The sequence below is a fragment of the Dicentrarchus labrax genome, unplaced genomic scaffold (assembly GCF_905237075.1).
Source record: "Dicentrarchus labrax unplaced genomic scaffold, dlabrax2021, whole genome shotgun sequence".
Taxonomy (NCBI): domain Eukaryota; kingdom Metazoa; phylum Chordata; class Actinopteri; family Moronidae; genus Dicentrarchus; species Dicentrarchus labrax.
In genome coordinates this window covers 21,636,336-21,658,903 of record NW_026136703.1, presented here as the reverse complement: position 1 = coordinate 21,658,903, position 22,568 = coordinate 21,636,336, and the positions used below count along the sequence as shown (strand labels likewise).

Genomic DNA, 22,568 nt, shown 5'->3' with positions numbered 1-22,568 from the left:
ACAAATTAAAAATGATCTATGGAGTTGCATCAAAGTAAAAGCACATTGTTATTACATGGAGAGGGTACAGCTCTGTGACAGCAACAGTCCGTGTTGACCCGCGGATCGTGTTGATGTGTTGACCACGCTGTCTCTCCTGCAGAGGCGTGGCTGGACGCGAGTGGGCGTGGCGGCACCGGTCACGTAGCTCCACCGTCTGTTTCTTTACTAACGTGAGGCCGACTTGGAGGGAAGGGAACGTCGCTAAGAAAAAGGAGCAAAAAATAAATAATAAAAAAAAAAAAAAAACAAGAGAAGAGAGCAGAAACAGAAACCACCCCCCTCCTAAAAGCTGGTAAGGTCTTCCACGAAGCCTCTTAACTGTATACTTTGATATGTCGATGTTTGCTAAATGCGAATGCCATGCCTCTCTCCCGCGGCCCTTGCAGCCGGCTAACGTTAGCCTCCTGTGGCCTGTTAGCAGGCCGCTGTGGTTTAAGCGCGGGGACTGAAATGCGTTGATCCCACGCTCTCCAAAATAGGGTCTCGGTGCTCTTACGTTAGCTAGCCGGCAAAAGGTCGCCACGTCATTTAAGTCTTCTGTTTTTTTAGTATGAGTGTTTGTGTGCACTGGGGTTTAGGGGTCGTAAACACAGCGCCCATGTTTTGTTGCCCGGCCTGTCTTGGACATATGTTTTTAAGGGTTGCCCTTGTTATCACAGAAGGGAGCGAGCATGGTGGCTTGTTAATGCTAGCAACGCTAAGTCAGGCCGCTGTACACGTTTCCAGATCAACCCCGTGAGTTGAAGCTGTAATAATAATAATAATAATAATAAAACAAAACAAGGCTGCACCGTTAAACGAGAGGTTGTGGTTGCAGGAGGCCGCGTTAAGCGACGTCTGTTGTGTGTTAATGTTAGCCATCATCGCTGGAGCAGGGCTGTAGCGGTACCGTGAAGGAAATGTCGCCCATTTGTAGCACTGTGAAATATTGGACGCACATCACACTGTTTTCTGACAGCTGCTGTTTCAAGTATTTGCTGATAAACAAGCTAGATTAAGGTTGCTCATTCAGAGAAAGCAGCGGATTTTTCTAATGTACCTGAGTTATTCATTCATTCATTCATTCATTCATTCAAATGCCCGACCCTCCAGTCACAACAGCTCCACTCCTTCCTAGACTAGTACTGGTGCTTAAAAACTGTAGGAGCACCATTGAATTGATTTTCATCACAACATACCCATGCGTTCTCCATTTTAATAGTTGGCCACCAATGATTTAGTATGTATGAATGAATGAATACAGAAAACGTATTGCTTTTATTGTTGCTGAGTCTTTGAGACATTAATGATGTGGACACAAGCTTACATCATTTGTTTTATTTCTGTTTTGTTTCATCTGGAGTTTCTTAATGTGGGCTGTGATCACACTGTGGTTGTGTCAGTGACACTTAATACAGCCTTAAAATGGGCAAATAAAATGTGGATGTACCTGGCTTCTCTCTTTATGTCTTGTTTTATCCCATCTGACTATTGTATGAGGCTGCCCACCTTGTTGACCTGTGCTGGCTGAAGCTACAATCCAGAAAAGTCCATACTGCAGATCATACAAACGAGTATTTGCTGTCAAGTTACATGCAGAATAATTTCCTGATAAACAGTTAATTGATTACAGAAGAGGTAGTGCCAGCTACCTACAGATATGGCTCATCAGTGCAGCAAGATGGTGAATGGAAAGCTCTCATGCTTCTAGTCAGCAAAGGAAATGCAATGAAATTGGGTAAACAGTCCCTTTTATTGTAGTGTATGAGACATTTCCGCCGCCTGTCCGCTATCTTATCTGGATTGTTAAGCATATATTTCCTTTTTAATATCTTGTTCCTCAGACGGCAAGTTAGCCTTTGTGCTGACTGCCACATTGACAGTTTGACTTTTGTCTTCTCCCCACCCAGCCTCAGGAGCAGTGAAGTGTCTTCATGGCAGTTCGTCGAGGACACATTAAGTACTTGAAAGTGAGTATGAGATCTCAGCTCAACATTTCTACTGAGTATGACCGCATCAACTGATTGTTAACAGTACAATCGGATATGTTTCTTGTTGATGCCGTTGAACAACACACTCACTATAAAGTTGAACCTCATGCAGGAAATTGGACAGAGCATTATTATAAATTTGGACAAAAGATGTTATGACTGTACACAGTGATTTGTTATTATTTTGCTGGAACAAATGATTTAATATAAGCGAGATAGCGTTTATAGAAATAAAAAAACACACACGCCAGCTCCCACCGGCTATGTCCATGTTTACTGGTTTAATACAGGACTCTCATTCATACACTCAGGCGGTGTATCTTACCCACCAGAATACACAATCGCAACCCTTCTCTAGCATGAATGGACCTCTGTCAGGTTGACCGCTGGACTGGTTCCATTTTCAGGCCTGGACACGCTCTGCTGAACAGATAGCGGAAGCCACTTTTTAAAGTATTTTGAAACCAGGCACAATTCTAGTTGTGGCCACTTCACCTTAACTAATCTGAGACCCTGATTATCAGACTAGACTGCAGAGTTACTTGCCTACTTTGCAAATGTAAAACAAGTGTGTGTGGTCTTTATACTGCCTGGTATTCCATTGTATAAACTTGAACGTGGCTTAGTGTAAACCACTACATTGACACCTATTTGCAGCTTAAATCCAGTCACGTGCTTGTGTAATATAATTAGTTACCACTGTGTGACTTTGAACCTCAGTGAGAACCGGTAATTGCACTGCTTGGACACACTTTATCCCCATTTGACCAAAAAGTATTGTGAACTATGGACTATGGAGCCAAACTGGAAACTAAAGGTCCCTTTTGTACACTATTGTATCCGTCCTATTTTAAGAACTGAAGATTCTGCAAATTAGAGAGCTCACTGTTTAAGTGGCGGCACAATTTAAACAGAAACACGTGGAAACAACAACACAATAGTCCTGTTGGGTTTTTTTTGTATTAGCTGTCATTTGATTATGGTGTTTGAGTTGGATCTAACAAATGAATAAAAATATATGCAGTGTTATGATTATATATTTCAGTTTCCATAAGCAATTCCTAAAACAAATAGTTTGATTTCTCATGTTTACTTGCTATGTTTACTTGCTTTGTTCACTCAATGCAGCTCCCTATCTCTCTCTCTCTTGTTAACTCAGGTTTACTGCCCATACACACACACACACACACTCACTCTTCTTCTTTCTTTCTCTTGCTCTTTAAAAAAATAAAAGATTTAGAGGCCTACAACAAAGTCTGACTTTGTTTTTAACGTTAAGCAAAACAAAATGTCGACATCTCGTCCTAAAGCTTTACTGCAGTACTTCTTTTTTTTAACTTCTTTTAATAATTAAAATATTCCAGACGGCATGCACATGTTGTGTTATTGTACTCACTGTATGCTCTAGTTTGTGTGTTATTGTGTCCCTGTCAGTGATGTAATGGGGTTGTTTGAGGTAGCAGGATAGAGGCGAGATCACGGAGGCCTGAAGAGTATAAATTATAGGAAGTCTATGGGACACTGATTGTTGATTCTATTTTGGCCACTGACCAGCTGGCTACTTTAATTTGAAAGTAATTTGTATTAAATTGATTTTTCTTTAGTGTCATTTCGTTATAGAGTTGACAGCCTTTAGGAACTTAATGGTCATTTTCAGTATCCATTAATCTATAACATCCCCATTATAGATTCCCAACATATTCAAATTGCTTGTTTGAATCAACAAACAGTCAAAAATCCAAACATAACATACATAAGAGGAAATATTAATTCGTCACACATTAAATGTTTGCCCTTTTTGCTTTTAAAAATGACAAACATGGTGGACGTTTCTGTTAATCGGCCAATCGTCACAGCTCTATCTCTATGTACCCCGTGTGCTTACCTTGCTTTGTGTTTTTTCGGCCCACCTGGCTGACCTGCAGGAGGTGTATGACATGTCAAACGGTTATGAAGACCACATGGGAGGGGACGAGGGGAAGGACGCCAAGACCAACCTGATAGTGAACTACCTGCCTCAGAGCATGACGCAGGACGAGCTGCGGAGCCTGTTCAGCAGCATCGGAGAGGTGGAGTCTGCCAAGCTGATTCGAGACAAAGTTGCAGGTATGATACACTCTAAAGCGATAAGACCTGTGACAGACCAGATCGACGCTTTTAACACGAGATTTTGTTTTAAATGGCAAAAGATTTGTGTTACAGACTTAAAAAAAAAAAAAAAAAAGTGGCTACAACCTCTGAATATGTCAGTGGTGGTTCAGCTTAATGACTTCGCTCATTTTCAAATAACCTTGTCTTTATGGGGAGGATAATACTAAAGCCCCGTGTTTTGGCTCCTCTGTGATTTTTCTAATGTAATTTTTGTTTGAAATATATCCCAAATTGTTTTCCTGTTTGAGTTGGTTAGTAGTTTGTTCAAATTTTTTCACCACCACAAAGGTTTTATTTATTCCAACCAGTCCAGCCCTGTTTAACTGTAGACAGTTTGTTTGTTTGTTTGTTTGTTTGTTTGTTTAGACTATCATGCAATGTTAAGATTTGTTTTTGTTTTTAAATATTTATTTGTTTGCAGATTTTTTTTAACTATACAACGTTTTTTTGTTTTATTTTATTGTTTTCCTTTTTTTTTCTCTAGGCCACAGTTTAGGGTACGGATTTGTTAACTATCTTAACCCTAGTGATGCAGACAGAGCTATCAGTACACTGAATGGACTAAGGCTACAGTCCAAAACTATCAAGGTAACGTGCAATAAGGTGTTCTACAATTCTCAAACCAAAGATGTCATGTCATATAACACTCCTGTGGCTCCTGTGCTGTCCGCTAACTAGCTAGTACATGTCAGCCCGAGGAAGTGATACTGCTTTTTACAGCTCACTTACTGCCCTATCTGACATGTCTGTTGAGTTTGACTTTAATTTTATTTGACACATTCTGTCAAATTCAATGTATTTCATGTATTTAATTCCTTAAAAAAAAGTACCCCTTTTGATCAGTTTGATTTCATTTTTTTGTTGCTGTAGTGTTCTTTTATGCTTCTGACTCCACTCATTTTGCTCAGACCAAAGACTTGATACCTTTTAAACCACTTAGATGACAGTTTGCTTATCAGATCATTTCATTTATTTTTTATAACTTTTTAGTTCAAAAGTGTTGTTTTTTTTTTTTAAATAAATAGACAAACCCTTTCAGATGAAGGAGTTGATGATTGTAACTTATAAAACACCTAATTATAATTGCCATTGTAAATCCAAAAGAAATGTTACAATTTCAAACAGTTTGATAGAATTAAAGTAGTATTTGTACTTAGTTTTTTTTTTTGTTACTTTGTTTTGTACATGAGTATCAGTAGAGTTTTAATCAGACAATTGTTGCTCCCTGTTGCCAGGTTTCATACGCACGCCCCAGCTCTGATACAATAAAGGATGCCAACCTATATATCAGCGGCCTGCCAAAGTCCATGACCCAGAAGGATGTAGAGGACATGTTCTCACGTTATGGACACATCATTAATTCTCGTGTACTTGTTGATCAGGCCACAGGTACGACAGGTGAATGACTTCCTTGCTTTTCAAAAATTCTCTCCAGTTACAGTCTTTGTTTGACAAAAAGACAAAAAAAAAAAGTAGTAGCCACGTTGCTTGTATCAGAACAGGCCGGTCACCAGCTGCTGTATTGTACATAGGTGGGTCCCGGGGGGTGGCTTTCATCCGGTTTGACAAGCGGGCAGAGGCGGAGGAAGCAGTCAAACATCTGAATGGCCAGAAACCACCTGGAGCGGCTGAGCCTATCACGGTGAAATTCGCTGCCAACCCAAACCAGGCGAAGAACACGCAGCTCATCTCGCAGCTCTACCACAACCAGTCCCGACGCTTCGGGGGGCCCTTACACCACCAGGCACAGCGGTTTAGGTAAGACAAGTTTTGAACGTTTACATCCACCGAGTATCTGACTTACTTTAAGCCATGTTTCCTTTTTCGTAAGCAATGTGTCTGGTCACCAATATAGTATGGTTGCCATTGCTTTTTCTGCTTTTAGTCTTTTGATAGCCAATAACTCTCAGTTATCTACAGAGTCAGTGTACATAACACTAGGGGACATATGTTGACTTAGAAAAACAGCAAACACGTCATTCAAATCTAAAACACAAAGAAGCTGATCTTGAAAGGAAAGATGGGTTTTTAACAACTCAGATGTTCATTTAAAAAAACAAATAGAACAAATTTAAGCATGGCGGACAAAGGAATGTATAACATGTTGAGAAACCACACTGCTTGTTTTTTGCTGGAGTTTTAATTCATATCACAGAAGTACATGTAAAAAAAAACATTTTGTTGTTGTAAAAATCTGCTTTGAGCCTCTCAAATTTGCTGTTTTGCTTAGTCTTGTGATAGTTAATGGAATATCTTTGATTTTTCGGCTGTTGGTCGAACAAAACAACACATTTGAATATAATATCAACTTGAGCTTTGGGAGAGTGTGACGAGCATTAAAAAAAAATAATAATTATAATTTAATTCTATAATAATTAGTTGCAGGTCATATATTCTTCAAGAAACTGCTGTGGTTGTGACAGGCTTTCACTTCGGGTACTCCACATATTCTCATTTCTAGGTTCTCTCCCATGGCTGTTGATCACATGGGCAGCATGGGAGGCGTCAGCGTCCCCGGGAACTCCACCTCGGGCTGGTGCATCTTCATCTACAACCTGGGCCAGGATGCCGACGAGAGTATCCTTTGGCAGATGTTCGGCCCCTTCGGCGCGGTCACCAACGTCAAGGTGATCCGAGACTTCAACACCAACAAGTGCAAGGGCTTCGGCTTCGTTACCATGACAAACTACGAGGAGGCGGCCATGGCCATCGCCAGCCTGAACGGCTACCGGCTTGGAGACAAGATACTGCAAGTGTCCTTTAAGACCAGCAAGGGCCACAAGTAGAGAGAGCTGGACAATCGGGTGTAGAGGAGAGATGGAAATGACCTGTGCCAGGCTTTTATTGTAGAGCAGGAGTTTGTCTGACACATATGTTTGGGTTTTAGTGTATTCAGAGTTAAATGAGATGTTCACTCTTCTGCACCTTTGTATTTGTCTAAAAGAGTGTTTTTTTTGTTTGTTTTTTTTTTCCATCTTTATACTCCTGCTTGGGGCTTGAGGACACATGGTAGTTTTAATTTTTAGGGAGGGAATGGAGAAGGCATAATCCCATGATATCCCCAAGATAACCTAAAATTATCTAAAAAGCTAAAATATTGTCTTATATGTTGCATGTATAACTGTTGGGACAAGATAAAGGAAGCAGGAAAACGGTCCTTAGCAGTGCACTGAAAATACGGAGCGCAAGGAAAGGCCTGCAAATTGTTCTCAAAGTGTCGACACCTTAGTAGATGATTTAGTCTAAAGAAGGGGAAAAACAATATTTTGCTCGTAGCCAGTGGTTGTTAGTGTTTTCTGAAAAAGCTACGCTCTGGGTCTGGGTCCTCGTCATAAGTAGATATAGATGCCTTAAATGATCATCCAGTGGACACATAGACCTACAATACCACTCACTGTCTTGAGTTAATCTAAGAGCAAAGCACTTTTAACCAATCTGTTTTAGGTTACCATGAATATCAGTCTTTTTGATGTTAATCAGAAGTTCTTTTTTTTTTGGCTCACCCTCCCACCAGGTTAACGGTTTTAAACATGACGAGCTCTGGAGGGGAATGTTTTCGTTTTTTGTTATCCCTGTGTAAAGTGTCTTTTTATTATGAGTTGTATTTCAGGAGAGTCCTGTTGAATATGAACCCCAGTCAATGAGTAGGGAATTAAAATGGACCAAAAGCAGAGAGAGATTTGATGCTATAATCCCAGAAGAGTTTTCTGAGCAGATTTTCAAAAAGGTAAATTTACACCTTTTATTGGATCTTTTTGTTTTTTTTGAAGAGGTACTAAGGTTATTGATGCGGACTGAGAGCAACATCACTTTGGCTCAGTCTGTGTTCTGTTTTGTTTTCTCTTTTATTTGAGTTATTTTCTTTTTGTTTAAAACATTATTTTTTTTCTTTCTGAAAGCATAGATTTTTGTTTGTTAAACTGTAAGTTACAAACTTGTTTTAACGAGTGCTTATCTCAAGTTTGGAGATAAATTAATGGCCTTTGTTAATGATTTCAGTTTAGAGTTGCTTTCTTTTCTTCCTTTCTTTTGTTTTGGTTGTTTCACTTTGAGCATAAACCATTAAATTTTATTTCTTTTTGCTGAAAGTTTTGTTTGGTTTGTTTCTTTTTTTATTTACCTTTTTAGATTTGATTTGGAGTTTTGTTCTATTATTTTTCAAGAATCAAATCTGCACTGCTGATAAAAGATCCCTGGTCAAGCAAAAAACAAGATGTTACAAAAAGTGTTTCTACTGCAGGGTTTTAAACATCTGAGACAGGCTTTAATTATAACCATATGTGGACCAATGTTAGTTGAGATAAGGTTATTTAACCTGTACGCAGACATTTCAAGGGAAGTGACGGTCCAGCAGACATTTCATGAAGCAACTTTTCTGAGATAGCCAGATGAGTTTGAACCACTGAGGAGCAACGGAACTGGCAAGCTGAAGCTGTATGTTGGCACTTTAGGTACGGTCGTTCAGCAGAGTCGAATGTCAGGCTTATTTATTGACCCAATCGTACCTGGCTCAGTAAACCTGCATTTTGATACCCGGCTGATTTACATTTAGATTGAATCCGATTTTTCAGCTCAACCAGATTTGTTGTGCGTCTGCAGTGTTTTGATATTTCAACACAGCACATAAGTATGCACTCTTCACTTGCAGACACAGCCTTTATACCCAAACTCATTGCTCTGATCTTTGCCTAATGGGGGATTGCTTTAACTATTGAGGGTTTTGCATTGACTTGCTCAGTAAAACACTTCTTATATCATCCAAGTACAAAAGATCGTTCGCATATCACAGCTGATCTTTCAATGAATTTTGGTAGATTCTTGTTCTACAAGGTGGTTGGAGCATTAGCAATGGTAATTGTTTTTTTTTATTTAATCTGACCACAAATTTAACAGAGGAGCTGTTGGTGATAGTTAAAATTAGCAAATGATTGTTGGGAACCTGCTCACACTTTTTAGATTTCAGTTTTAAAATCAGTTTTCTTTCCAGCAATAACTCCCCTGAAGCTTCATTAAATGCCTCTTCAATCCCCAGTGTGCCCCCTCTGAAAGGAGTATTCCCATCACATGCTTCAGATTTTGGTCTTAAAAGTGCTTTTGATTTAGTATTTCCATGTTATTTTTGTGTCACAATCCTTAACTTTGTGCAATATTTCCTGACTTGCTCAAAGCAGGTAATAGAAAGTTGTTGTAGTCTTGGACTGTCATCTTTTTTTATAATTTCTTTTTTTCTACTGACGTTTTATGTTACTGCTTAGTTTTCTCAGCAGTCTAGTTGGAATTGCATGAAAGATGCAAGTGAATTTGTTTTAAGGGGCAGTCAGAATAAACTGCATTCCGCCTTAATTTATAAGTGGAAATGGTGTATTTTACATCCGAGGAGGCACAGATATTTATTTGACAATGTATGCGGTCATACTTGTTACTTTATTGGAGTGTTTTTAATGATTGATCTTTATTTTTATTGGTTTTTGAAGGACACTAAGTTGAAGTTCATTAAATGTCTTCTAACATTGGATCATTTCAATAAAAATATGGTGGCTTTTCAAAGTTGAAAGAATTAAAAGTCTCTTCAGATGCTTATTGTGGATTTGCTGTAAGTGATTTTCTTGACAACCTATTAAATGTATGCACATGTGAATGTTATATCATTGTTTTACATGTTTAAGTTTAGCATTATTGTAAGGTGACAGTATTCCTGTTTTACTCATCAACATAACAAGCTCAAACATAATTTAACTGACAGAACCCAAAAGCAACAAAACATGATTTAGTAGCATTTGTGTTGTGGTTACAGGAAGAGGGATTATGCATCTTGTAATGTCACCTATCCTTCAGCTGGTCACGTGGTATTGGCCCAGTTATTACCTTCTGAGACCAGATGGGGAGACATGTCTGCATATACAGTACATTTACTGTACTAGACCACCATCAACTCTGAGTAAGTTTCCTGCAGCACTTTTATTGTCTGTGTTCATTTTTCACCTAAAGAGACTCTTTAACTCAAGCTTAATGATAGAAAACACGGCTTAAAGTTATCAATAAGATGTCCTGAACCAACTCTTTCATGTGCCACTTGCACAAAAGCTTGACATTTTTAACTTTGATAGCCTGCTCACTACTTTTATGTCATTGTGGTAGAAAATATACAAAGGATCAGCCTCACAAATTTAATCTAACTTGTGTAATTACTTTCCTCCTATATTATTCAACTTTAATTATATATATCATTTTGTAAATGTTTATCCAAAAGGCGTGTGTGTGTGTGTGTGTGTAGATTAAAAAAACAGCATGCAATACAACCGTTTTTTTATTAGAAAAAATGGAACACAAAATTAAAAGCAAAGGTATAAAAACAAATGATCTAATCAGCATCATGTAAATATTCAAACTCGTATATTAGTGTTTCTTCTATATATATCCATAAATCCATTTTCTAACATAAAGGTTCTCTTCATTCACACAATGAATTTGCTTGTCGTTTATCTGTTTCTGTTTACTTTCAAGTCTTTCAAAGTTCTCAGAATTATTGTCAAAACTGAGATCATGTTAAGGCAACTCAAAACCTTGATTTAAGTCTAAACCTACGATCAAACTTTTAACAGCCCTACTATGAATCTCCACTGACTCCGCTATCTAATGCATGTCCTTATCATGTCTGCAGGTGCATTCAGAGTGTCTGTTTAAAAACTGGGTACATGTGAAACTCCTGTCTAAACCGAATGGAAACGTACAGTACATCAATTAATGAAGGTTTTCTTGTTTTCAACATGGCACAGGTGAAATCCATTTCCACCGCTAAACCCTGACACCACAATATACTTGATCATTGGTCTCATATATGACTAACAGGACTTAACAAAACTTGGTCTTTCCAGGCCTCAGATGATGGTCCCTTTGGTCCCAAGAGGTCAATCTATGAGGGCTGTACAAGGCAGTTTCCCTTGCTGTCCATCCTATAAATGTGTCTCAGACTTGGCAGAGGTTGTAGCAGGCCACAGGTCTTTCCAGCACGTTGTCTCCATCAACTTCAAACACGTAATCGCAACGGTGTGCAATAAGAGGAGCATCAGACATCGCCACGCTCTGATTACCAAAGGAGATGACTGTGTCTCTCTGTAGGGAACAAATCACCAACAGTACAGTTAGTTAAGTAAAAGCAGTTCTCAGAGGTTGGATTTTTCTAGAATTGCATGAAAACAGGGTTAAAAACTTCCATATTTTAAGTATCATGACCTAATTGAAAGCCCAGAAAACATATTTTCTGTATCAGCTTCTTACTAATAATTTAGCTAAAGAGTTCGCCATGAACACAAAGGTTTCTGCTAAAGTTTCAGAAACTGTTTAACTAATTTCTCACTGGTTCTCAGTGGGTTCAGTGGACTGGAAAAAGGGAATGTCACATATTCCCATGGACCAATTAGAGTTTTAACAAAATAACAGTTGTTGTGTTGTTTCTATATGTTCTGTCTGTCCAAACCACACACAAATACATACACCTCAACAACTGTTGGATCGTAACACCTCTGACCTTCTCTCTAGCACCCCTATTCGGTTGACACTTGTGACTTTAAGTTAAATGGCTCACCATTAGTAGGATTGCCACGACATTTGGTACATACTCTCAAGATCAGGTCTAATCACAACCTCACAGAACTCAGAAGTCTTGTTTTCCTAAAACGTGTCTTGGATATTTAATATTTAATGTAATAGAGAAATGCTTAAGATTTCAAATCAAGTTTTTTTGGGCTTTTAAATCCTCACATGCATGTGCACTTTGACCTGAACAAATACAAACTGTCCTCCTTACCCTTTTGGGGCCACCTCCGTTATTGGCAGAAGGTGTGGGAGTGCCTGTAGCAGCAGTGGCGGCTCTCTCAAAGTCCTTCTTACATAAATGAGCCATAATCCCAGCAGCTAAGGCATCACCAAGAACGTTGATCATCGTCCGGAACCGATCACTGAGAATGAGATGTAAAAAAAAATCATTTACACGGTGCCCCAAATGGCCCTATATGACCCACTGATGCTCTACTGTAGATAGCGTAATCATTTCTGTGGGACTTACAGAACCCAATCGATGGCCACAATCAGCGAGATGTCAGCAGGCGGTAATCCCACAGAGGTCAGGACAATCACCATGGTAACCAGACCTGCTTGAGGTATCCCAGCTGCCCCGATACTGGCTGCCGTTGCTGTAATACTGGTGAGACAAGAGCCGAGATGTTATGGATGTAAAATACATAGGTTTTCTACACAGAGAACCTATAATGGCAGGCTAATGAGCTCAGTTTTAATTCTCACCTAATAGTGACCAGCTGGCCAAAGTCCAAGTCATACTCATTGACCTGAGCGATAAAGATGGCCGCCACTGCCTCGTACAGGGCTGTGCCATCCATGTTAATGGTAGCTCCCACTGGGAGCACGAAGCGAGCGATCTGCCGGTCCACACCACAATTCTCCAGGAGACACTTCATGGTGATTGGCAATGTGGCCGAGCTGCAGAGGAAGAGAACAAGAGGAAATGGTCAGGTCTGAGTACTCAATGGGCTTCTTTGAAAAGATGATCAATCAGAACTGGTAGGATGTCCTTAGACTACATATTTTTAAGGTTGAAATAGAGAGAACCAAGACAATGAGCTACATCTGTCATTGTCTCCTCTTACCTGGATGACGTGGCCAGTGCGATGACAAGAGCCTGCAGCAGCCCTCTGATATAGGGGAACGGATTTTTGCGAGTGAAGAAATAGAAGAAGAGAGGCAGCAGGATGAGGCCGTGCACAAACAAACCAGACAGGACTGTGATGAAGTACATGCCCAGCTTCTCTCCCAGGTGGGCCGGGTCGTGCATGTCCAGGATCTTCCCTGCCACAAGGAACACAATGCCGAAGGGGAAGTACCTGCAGGGAGAAGCGGGACAAAAGGTTCAAACGTGGAGCTTTACTCTACAAAGACATTGTTTTATTAGCCTGTGATGCATTTATTTACACTATGTGGCTAAAAACTATATATAGACCTACTGCACATATTTTTCTTTTGGTGTGGAGCTGTTTTTTATTGTTTGGGTTGGGCGTCTTAGTACCAGTAAGGGACATGTTAATGCAACAGTATACAATAATATTTAAGACCTGTGTGCTTCCAATTATTTTTAAAGTATTTAGTGACTCTTATTCATTATGACACATTGCATGAGCGTGTAACAAATAAAACCTCTGAACCTTAAAACTTTATGACAGCATGTCTGGGAAAAGGCCTTAACTTGAGTAAAAGGTTTTTCAGTCTTGGTGTGGAAGAATTTGACTGACCTCAACCCCATTCAACACCTTTGGGATTAATGATAGTGCAGACAGTGAGCCTTATCTGGCACCAGCATCAGTGCCCAACCTCATTAATGCTCTTGTGGCTGAGTGTGAGCAAATCCACTCAGCCAGGCTCCAGAGGAGAGGAGGCTGTTACAGCAGCAGATTAATACCCACGACTTTGGAATGAGATGTTCAAATATCACATGCGGGTGTAATGTTCACGTGGCCACAATCTTTTCGCAAGTGTCCACCATTTACGATTATTCAGCGCTAATCTCATTTATGAAAGAGCACCTGTGCGCCGTTCACACGAATGTAATCCAACTCAAAGTCGACACAACAGCTCCCTTGAGAAGCAGTAAGGACACTTCAGTGACGCTGAGATTTATTTTTAGATATAATCTGGCTCTGTTTTTGGATATATGTGCGTGACACAATAGTATTTTTCTCCAATAATGTGTGTGTAAGAGTTAAATCTTACCACATGGCAGCGTTGATGATCTTCATTACACACTCGTTGATGCATTGGCACACGTTGACTAGCGGCGCTCCACGTTCTCCCATCTTCCCCAGCAGCAGACCTGTGAACAAACAGTACATTTATATGTGCTTTTTTGTACAAGTCACCCCTGATAAAAGGTTTGTAAATTGTAAGTAAACTTAACTAATGGTTAATAAACAATTTAGTCATGCTTTATAGATAAGATATATGCCTATATAGTAGAAGTACAATCTTGAGATACTTGTACTTTAGTTGAGTAATTCTATTAATGGCTATTTTATATTTATTCTCCATTACATTTTAGTAAAATAAACAACAAAATTGACTGACTGTCCTTTTGTCATGTTTATAATGTCTATGAGTAGGTTGAGTTCCACCATTTTTCCTCTTAAGGCCCAATAAGGTCAAATTATCCAACATTTCATAAACATGCAATCATTAGAGAATAGTTAAAAAAATTAGTACAAATTTGTAAAGCAGAACCTAACCCTTTAACACAATCTGATGCATAGGAAACAATCCCATGTTATATATCAATTGCAGAGGTCATTTTTATGCAGAAACTTAAAGTACGCTATATTTTACTGAAAAAACATTTGTACTTTTACTTAAGTAAAGAACGAATACTACCACTGGTCATTAAAAAAGTTGTTAATCACGTTCTAATAAAATAATTAGCTTGTTCTAGAAAAAGGTTTGAAAGTCTTGATGAACTAAAGAGCCATGTTCATGTTGGAACAGCGTAAACACATAGCTATCAGGGGATTTTTCACAACCTGATAAGATTTAGTAACAATCAATAAAGCCATTGGTTACAATTTATAAACTATTTAAAGGGGGTTATTAGAAAGTAGTACCTTAAGCATTATACTTAATAAATAAGGATTTTTTTGTGATTTAATGAGCTGTGTGGATGTCTTACCCATGGTGGCCGAGAAGATGACGATCCCCAGTACATTCATGCCCTTGCTGGTACTGGGGACGATTTTATACTTGATGTCTGGAGCAGGCGTGATCTCCAGGAAGACTGGGTGGCCCAGTTGAGGGTTGTGGTAGTCGGGCATGACATATACATAGTTGGCCTGAGACTCTTTTGCATCAGAGCTCTGCACAATGGGAACCAGGTCTGTTCGATACTGGAGTGAGATGAAAGAGAACAACCACACCAAGTTGTTATATATTTGGATATTGAACATTGAATGAATGAACTGTAATGTACAATCCATATTGAGTTTCCTCCCTTTGTCCACTCACCTGCTGAAAAGTTGCTTCAATTAGATTTGACGGGATCATGTTCCTGTAAAATACAACAAAAAGACAAATCTATCAGATCATGTATATTTCACAGCTATTGTTCTGTTCATGTAAAGAGCTGGAAATTTTGTTTATTTTTTATTATGAGGGTCAAAAGTCATTTTTGACCTTGGAAACAGTAGTGGACAAAATATTCTTACCACAGGGTTAATTTACTAACTTTTTTCATGGAGTCGTAGACCAAAGCCGCTACTAAATGGACCTTGTTTTCTCAGCTGCTGTTTCCAAAGCCAACAATGAAGTACGAACCTCAGCTTCTAAAACAACATGGATGATGAAGTCTTAAAGTGCTGAGAAAAAGATGCCAACTTGACCAGTGCCAGAACAACAACTAGCCAAACTGCTGATGAAGGTGTGATATGATCGAAAGCACCAGCACAGCTACAAAATGGACCTTGTGGTGGGATTGTTTTTCCAGATTTCCAGACAGAATATAGAAGCTAAATTAACTTCCTGTGAGCAGCTGCTACGTACATGTTTATGCATAATATAATTTAATAATATAAAAGTACAACACTCACTGTAATTGTCTGCATGGACTACTTTTACTTTTGATGCTTCAGGCTCATTTGTCTGGTTATTATTATTTTTTATACATTAATAACATTTGCTGCTTTTAATTAAGTGAATGATCTGAATACTGGCTGGTGTAATTAAGTCAAATTATGAATAGTCTGACCTCTGTTCCTGGATCAGTGTTCATTTTTACTATTTCACACAAAACACAAGAAGAGCAACAAAATAACAACAACAACTAAACCAGGGGATACACTTAGAAAGGCTCTCACATGTTAACAAGGCGGAACAGCCAGCATCATGTGCTAGGACAGCGTACGTCAATGATACTGAACTCAGCCAGAAAGCTTGTCAAACACGTAAGAGGACTGAAATGTACACCTGATCTTTGGCTCGCAGCAGCACACCAGCCACAGGTCACAAAAATAAGGGTTTTAGAAGAAGGTATTAGTGGATCTCTGGCGTGAATGGGCCTGCAGTAAGCCTGAGCACACACACATCAGACAACAGGCTCTATCTTACCGAGCGTAACATCGCACCTTCTGGGAAAGTGCAAGCTTAACAGATCACAGTTAAGTGTCTCCCCTATTCTTAGCCAACCTACTGCGTAGGAGTGATACTGCAACAATCTTTTCTGATCTTCATGATTCAAGGTTATTTTGTTGTCATTTACAATGCAGGGTTCTATAATGAAATTCAGATATAGTTCCCTTTATGCTACATGTTAAACAAAATACAAATGGCTGAATAAGTCATAGAAAAATACAAATTTGTACTGAAGGAGAATTTAGCAGCCTCAAGCATATTTTCTTCCATCTAATGTTGAAATGCTTCTGACAAAAAGACTTTTGGAAGTTCACTAAATGTTAGAAGGAAGCACATTACTCGCTGAGAATTTCATGATTTCTGGCTTGCCATTGTTTTGTTTTGATAACGTCAGCTCACAGGATCCAACTGATGTCTTGAGATTTTGTGATTAGGGAGCTTCTTGTTCCTGAGATGCACAAGGGAAGTCACATGGTCTGAACTGGATCTGTACTGGATTTAATTGGTCTGTACTTGTTTTCAAAGGTATTACACAGCAAATCCTCTTCAGTTGCGTAAGGTAGTTAAGATAGGCCCCAGTGCACGCTATTATGATGGGCTCTGGTTACTATTCCGCCATCCATTCTACCGACCCCAGTAAAACCACACTTACTGCACTGTCTATATTTACACCCCGATCCTCCTCATCCGGTAAAACACTTCTAAAACACAAGAGTGGAGAATCTGGAATCCCAGGGGGGATTGTCTCCATCTTATAGAAGTGCAGTTGGGAAGTTACAGTTATCAGCAGGGGCAGAGCTAGAGGGGTGGCCGGGGTAGCACTGGCCACCCCTGGAACCTGATTGGACACCCTGGGTGCTACCCCAGTTGATTGACAGGTCACTGCACGTCACTTCGAAAACAGCGAGATTTTTAAACGCAACCAGAGAAGGCAGAATAAACAGATAACAATGAAGAGGAAGGGAGATATTTCCAATTTTTTTGCAAAAAAAAAATGAATCAGGCACAGACAGACCCCAGCCCAGATATCAGCAGCCCGGGCAGCTCCCAACACGAAACAAGCCAGGCAAGTCATTCACAAGGTGATCCATGTACTGAGGTGCTTCAGTGACCGGGTTCGAATCCGACCTGCGGTATCCCAGGATTTGACTTTATTAGGCCTAGTATATGGCCCCCCTCATAAATCCTTGACTACCCTCTGGCCACCCCTTGTGTAAAAGTCTAGTTCCGCCACCGGTTATCAGATCTTTTCCAAATATAGCAGAGACCCCATGTATGTCACAATGACTTCTCATTGCTTCTAATGAGGAATCCACTTAGGAACACGCAGCAAATGGGAGAAACATCTGTTTACCAGGAAAGCCTGATTTAGTTGTTTGACAAAATGCTCTTTAGTCCTAAAAGTTCATCTCATGAAATGCTAAAGAGGAAGAACATCTTAACCGAGCTGCTGAAAGAGGAGACAGTCTTTATTACTAGTGGCATGGATCTATGGGTGTCAGTCTGTAGGATCACCACTTTAGTCCAGACTGAAATAAATCAAGAAGCATTAAATTGATTGATAAGATATTTGTTCCACATATTCATGGTGCCAAGAGGATGAATCCACAGGGCATCTTAACAAAGGGAAATTTTAATCCAGTGATATATCTCGGCATATATTGGATGGACTGGCACCAAAGTTGGTGTTGACACCAGAGGTCAGATACAGAGCAGCTACAGCTTGTACAGACTAAGCATCTATGCTCAAGAGCTTCAGTAAGGTAGATGTTTGAATGAAAGCATTTCCCATCTCCAAGTGTGATAGTGTTTGTGTCAGTATTAACCTGATGAGGTCCAGCAGAGCGTCCGCAGAGGTCATAACAGGCCCTGAACTTGCATGGTGGCCGTCTTTTTCTGAGCCCGTCCCAGGGTGTATGATGAGCACCAGCACGATGCCGACGATGACGGCGATAAAGGTCGGTCCACAGATAGTAGGTGATAGTCAGGACTCCCAGCCGACCGCTTGCCCTTGTGTCCATGGCTGACAGGCCGGACATAAGACTGGATGGGAAAAAAGGAGGTGTCCAGTTTAAACTGCTCAGTTTTTGACTCATTTTAAAACAATGAATTCAAGAGTTGTATAATTCAGTTTCAATGTACCTTCAATAGTTCAAAAACAAGGAAGATTATTTTGTCTAACTATTGAGACATAGCACCAGACATTTGCTGTGTCATAAAATATTAATTTGAATTAATATTTAGCATATTGCTTAAGAATGTTTTTGGAAATTAGTGACTTGTCATCAACATTATGTGTCCCCTGTAGTCTGACTCCCACTAGGTAGGCTGTAAGTATAGGCTTGCCATTGGCTGAGAAAACAAACGTCATCAGGAGATAATCAACCCATCATCACGAGAAAACAAGAGGTTGTTTCCTCTCGTTGCTTCGAATGTTTATCAGAGAGAGTGCCAAGCCAACATGAATAGATGGCACATTATAGATATAGCATTGGTTCAACTTAATAAACAATGCATGGAGTAATGGCATGCAACAGGCCAGTTAGTATTGTTTTTCATAGTGACCAAATAGAAAATAGGAATAGAAAAAGCGCATGAGAAGAATCTGGACATTGCAGGGATCATTAACTAAATCTCAATCTTCTCAATGCCAAGAAATCAATATGAACTCTCAGATGTACATTCTGGTAATAACTCTTCAGTTCTTTTATGAATCCTTCTCGACAGTCATGACAGTGATCGTAAGGCAGACATCAGGTGTGATCAAATTAACCAGGCATTCATTTTCGAGTTCTCGTAATTATTCCAAGATAACAAAGGTAATTTTCTCATGATAAATTAACTTCTCAAGATAACGGCCTAATTCAATTGCAGTGGCCCCTCTTTTGGCTTCCATACCTTCCACTTTCTTCCAACACTATTTTGCAGGGGCACTGATGTTGCAATCTGAGCTTTACGCCGTTCAAGACAATTGTGATTGGTTTAAATACAAACAAGCCAGCATTATTTGGGAGAGAGAGAGGCCTAGCTATATGCTCCCTGTAACTTAGCTGCATGCAAAAACTTTGTACTTAAAAAGATGTAAAACAATACAGGTTTTTTTCTTTTCTTACCTGGAAGTAATGAGCGGAAGAATCAACATCTTTAACATCCTCATCAGCAGTTCTCCAGGGAAGGAAAAGTAGATCTTTGCCTGTGTGAGAGACAAAAACCTGAAGTAAACTGTATTTCTATTAAAGGATACAATTTTTAAACTTTACCATTATACTATCCTAATAACATCCCCTAACTGAAATTCTTGTGTAGAGTGAAGTAGTGTGCAGAACAACACAATGATATGATTTATGTAACCCAAGGACTTGCAACACTGTAAAACACTCCCTTTAACTGTTTTATTTGATTTAAGTTTCAGATTCAGCACATGGACAAGAAATATGTGCACCCTAACTCTAACCCTATGAAATTGTATTAGATTTTTTTAACAATGAGGACAATGAGGACCAACATAGTTTTGTTAGCTTTGAACACAATGCTTTTATAAAACATATCGATACATTGTTTTAACTGTCTCATTCAAGTATAAGTCGTATGTTCAAGATCTTTTCAGTGGCTTAATTATAGGCCTATGCTTTTCTTAACCTTTAAATTTCCTTTTATGCTATATCTAATTGCCTTAAACCTAAACATATGTTTGTGGATTTACGTGTGAACTAAATATACTATTCACTGGAAGAATAATGACACAACACTGTTTATGAAACTTATACCAAATTGTTAGTATTTTAGAAATCACACGTAGCTAATTTCCTAATATTAGATTTAATAATAAAGGCACATCCCAGTATCACACCCAAGAGTGTAATACACCCACCAGTCCACTAGAGGATAACGTGTCAGTGTCATGTAATGCCTCATCTCGGTGTTAAAAGTACAACGTATGAAGGTATGGTACCAGCAGGGGGCGATAACAATGGGAGGAACAGACGAATGTAGCATAAAGAGCGAGAAAGTTCGTGTAGGGAGGGGGTTTGAGGTAGAATGGGTCAAACACAGACCTTTGACAAAAGTCAATAGTTACTTATTTATTAATCCAAACCAAGTGCAGAAAGGGTTGTTAGAAAGACTCTCTGGCAGAAAGCCATGAGGGCTAACTTCTCTGACGCCCTGAAGGTAAGGAACAACATGACACTGCCACTGTGGTGGTTGTATTACACGCTTTGGTGTGATACCAGGTCTGCCCGCTGTTTAATGCTGAGCAATTTTTTTTTAATGAAACATCTGCCTGCTGCAACAGGCCAACACTACGAGAGAATAGTTAAGTTACGAGTTGAGTTAAAAGATGCAATATAAAGGGGAGCCCACTATGAGCGACGTCCTCCTTCTAGTAGGTGATTCAATGTTAATATACAAATATTAATTATAGCCACTTAAACTATTTCTGCACTTCTTCTGACACCTAGGGTTCACTGTTAAACCACTTTTCTGCTTCTGTCTGCTTCCACTCTCACTATGACATAACTGGCTTTATCTGCAGTGTCAGTGCACAACAGAAGTCAACAGGACAGACTGGCTGGTTCTTCCCATACTAAATGTTGAGTTCATTTGCACACAATGTTAACAATCCCACTACATTTTATCAAGGTAACATAACATAAGACTGTAAGACCCAAAGACAGTCACATTGCCTCCTGTTAATTTTCTGTCCATGCATTCATCCGTACCTGCGTGGACAGGTTGAGCGACCTGAGGACAAATCCAAGCACACAGCCCGTCACTACGGCAAGAACCGAGAGTGTCAGCAGGCCATTCCTCTTGCAGTAGTCCTTTACATATGCTCGGATTTTCACGGGCAAAAAACACTTCTTGAACCCCTCCATCATGATTTCTGCTCAGTCCGTATGCCAGAAGACCCCCCCTCCCCCCTTAGTGACTACAGATATCCGAATCTCCTGGAGAGTGAGGTCGATCAGTATGTATCCCACAAGATCCGAGGCAGAGGACAGCCAGAGAAACTGATCAGATGTGGGTCCTGTCTCTCACTGAAGAACTCATCCAGTCTGGGAGAGGAAGTGTTGACTCACTGATTCCTGGTATTGCCTAAAAGGATTATCCCTATCCCATGCTAACAGAGGCTCCTCCACAGCCGCTTCATTAACGAGATTAAAGACAAGACTTCAGCGCTGATTAGCTCCTCCATTTATAGCTCATTATGAGTTATTACTACCCGCCTCCATGTCATCCCATTCATAAAACTTGCTTGAATTATATTAGTATGTTCTACATCCTCGAGTCAGTCATACTCATACTTTACTCATGCAAAGGTTACTGAAATGAATTTCTAAATAATAGTGACGTAAACAAGATAAAAGCTGTTGCATTAAAGGACCAGTGTGTGAGATTTAGCGGCATCTTGTGGAGTAGTTGGAGGTCACAATGCCCTCACCTCACCCTCCTGTTCCAAGCCTGTAAAAAACTATGGTGGCTGTGAAAGTCGCGAAAAATGCTAAAGAGATCTAGAGTCTTTTGGTTTGTCCATTCTGGGCTACTGTACAGGCTCCTTAAAAGAGGACCCATTCCTTCTATAGATAAAAATGGCTCATTCTAAGGTGACAAAAAGACAGCGATTCTTATTTTCAGGTGATTATACACTACTGAAAACATAACTATTAGTATTATATTCCATTTCAGCTAATAGATCCTCCTAAATATTGCACACTGAACCTTTAAAAGTCACATGTGAGCCATAATGTTACTGTTTGAAACGCCACCGATGACATAATAATGTATAAGTGAAGAAGTTGCACTGTACTGGCAGGATTATCAGAGGGCAGGGGCCAAAGGACACCAGTCCTCAGTGTTCAGGACATGCCTTGACACTCGTTGTCCCTTGATCTCACCATGACGTTAGGATTTACCAGTGCAGAGGTCAGGGCCTGCACGGACGTCAGCACTTGGCATTTCAACTTGTAAATAATGCCTTGTTGGCCCAAAGAAGTGCCTCAAATGAACTTGGAGTTGTCAGTGTGAACTTGCAGTAAACCCTCATGCTGTTGAGGAGAATGTGTTTGCAATAGATGAGACAAAGGTAACATGGTGCTATAATATATATATATATGCTGTAGAAGGAAATCTCTACGAATGGAATTATATTTATAAATGTAAGGCTGTAGATAACAGGAAAATAATCAAAAGGAAGAATGTGAAAGTTTTAAAAAGCATTGGGATAGA

At 39.6% G+C, this 22,568-nt stretch overlaps 2 protein-coding genes, 1 pseudogene and 1 gene segment (V, D, J or C); 1 reads left to right on the top strand and 3 right to left on the bottom strand.

Annotated features, from left to right (window-relative positions):
* The window catches only part of LOC127360258 (T cell receptor beta chain MC.7.G5), a gene marked incomplete in the record, with an annotated part of 299,553 nt that overhangs the window by 102,315 nt on the left and 174,670 nt on the right, over positions 1 to 22,568 (bottom strand).
* The window catches only part of LOC127360260 (Ig kappa chain V-III region MOPC 63-like), a 40,222-nt gene that overhangs the window by 7,623 nt on the left and 10,031 nt on the right, over positions 1 to 22,568 (bottom strand).
* On the top strand, positions 203 to 9,743 carry LOC127360191 (ELAV-like protein 1). Of its 4 annotated transcripts, none has more exons than XM_051394500.1 (7): positions 203 to 334; positions 1,932 to 1,991; positions 3,938 to 4,118; positions 4,648 to 4,751; positions 5,399 to 5,552; positions 5,696 to 5,921; positions 6,625 to 9,743. In XM_051394500.1, the coding sequence occupies exons 2-7, from the start codon at positions 1,956 to 1,958 to the stop codon at positions 6,947 to 6,949; spliced, it is 1,026 nt and encodes a 341-aa protein (XP_051250460.1). In that variant the 5' UTR covers positions 203 to 334; positions 1,932 to 1,955; the 3' UTR covers positions 6,950 to 9,743. The 4 variants fall into 4 exon arrangements, with proteins under 4 accessions (XP_051250460.1, XP_051250451.1, XP_051250455.1 ...); XM_051394491.1 differs by having other exon boundaries at positions 204 to 334; positions 1,932 to 1,992; positions 3,927 to 4,118; XM_051394495.1 differs by having other exon boundaries at positions 206 to 334; positions 5,399 to 5,561.
* LOC127360179 (excitatory amino acid transporter 5-like) lies at positions 10,453 to 21,392 on the bottom strand (annotated as a pseudogene).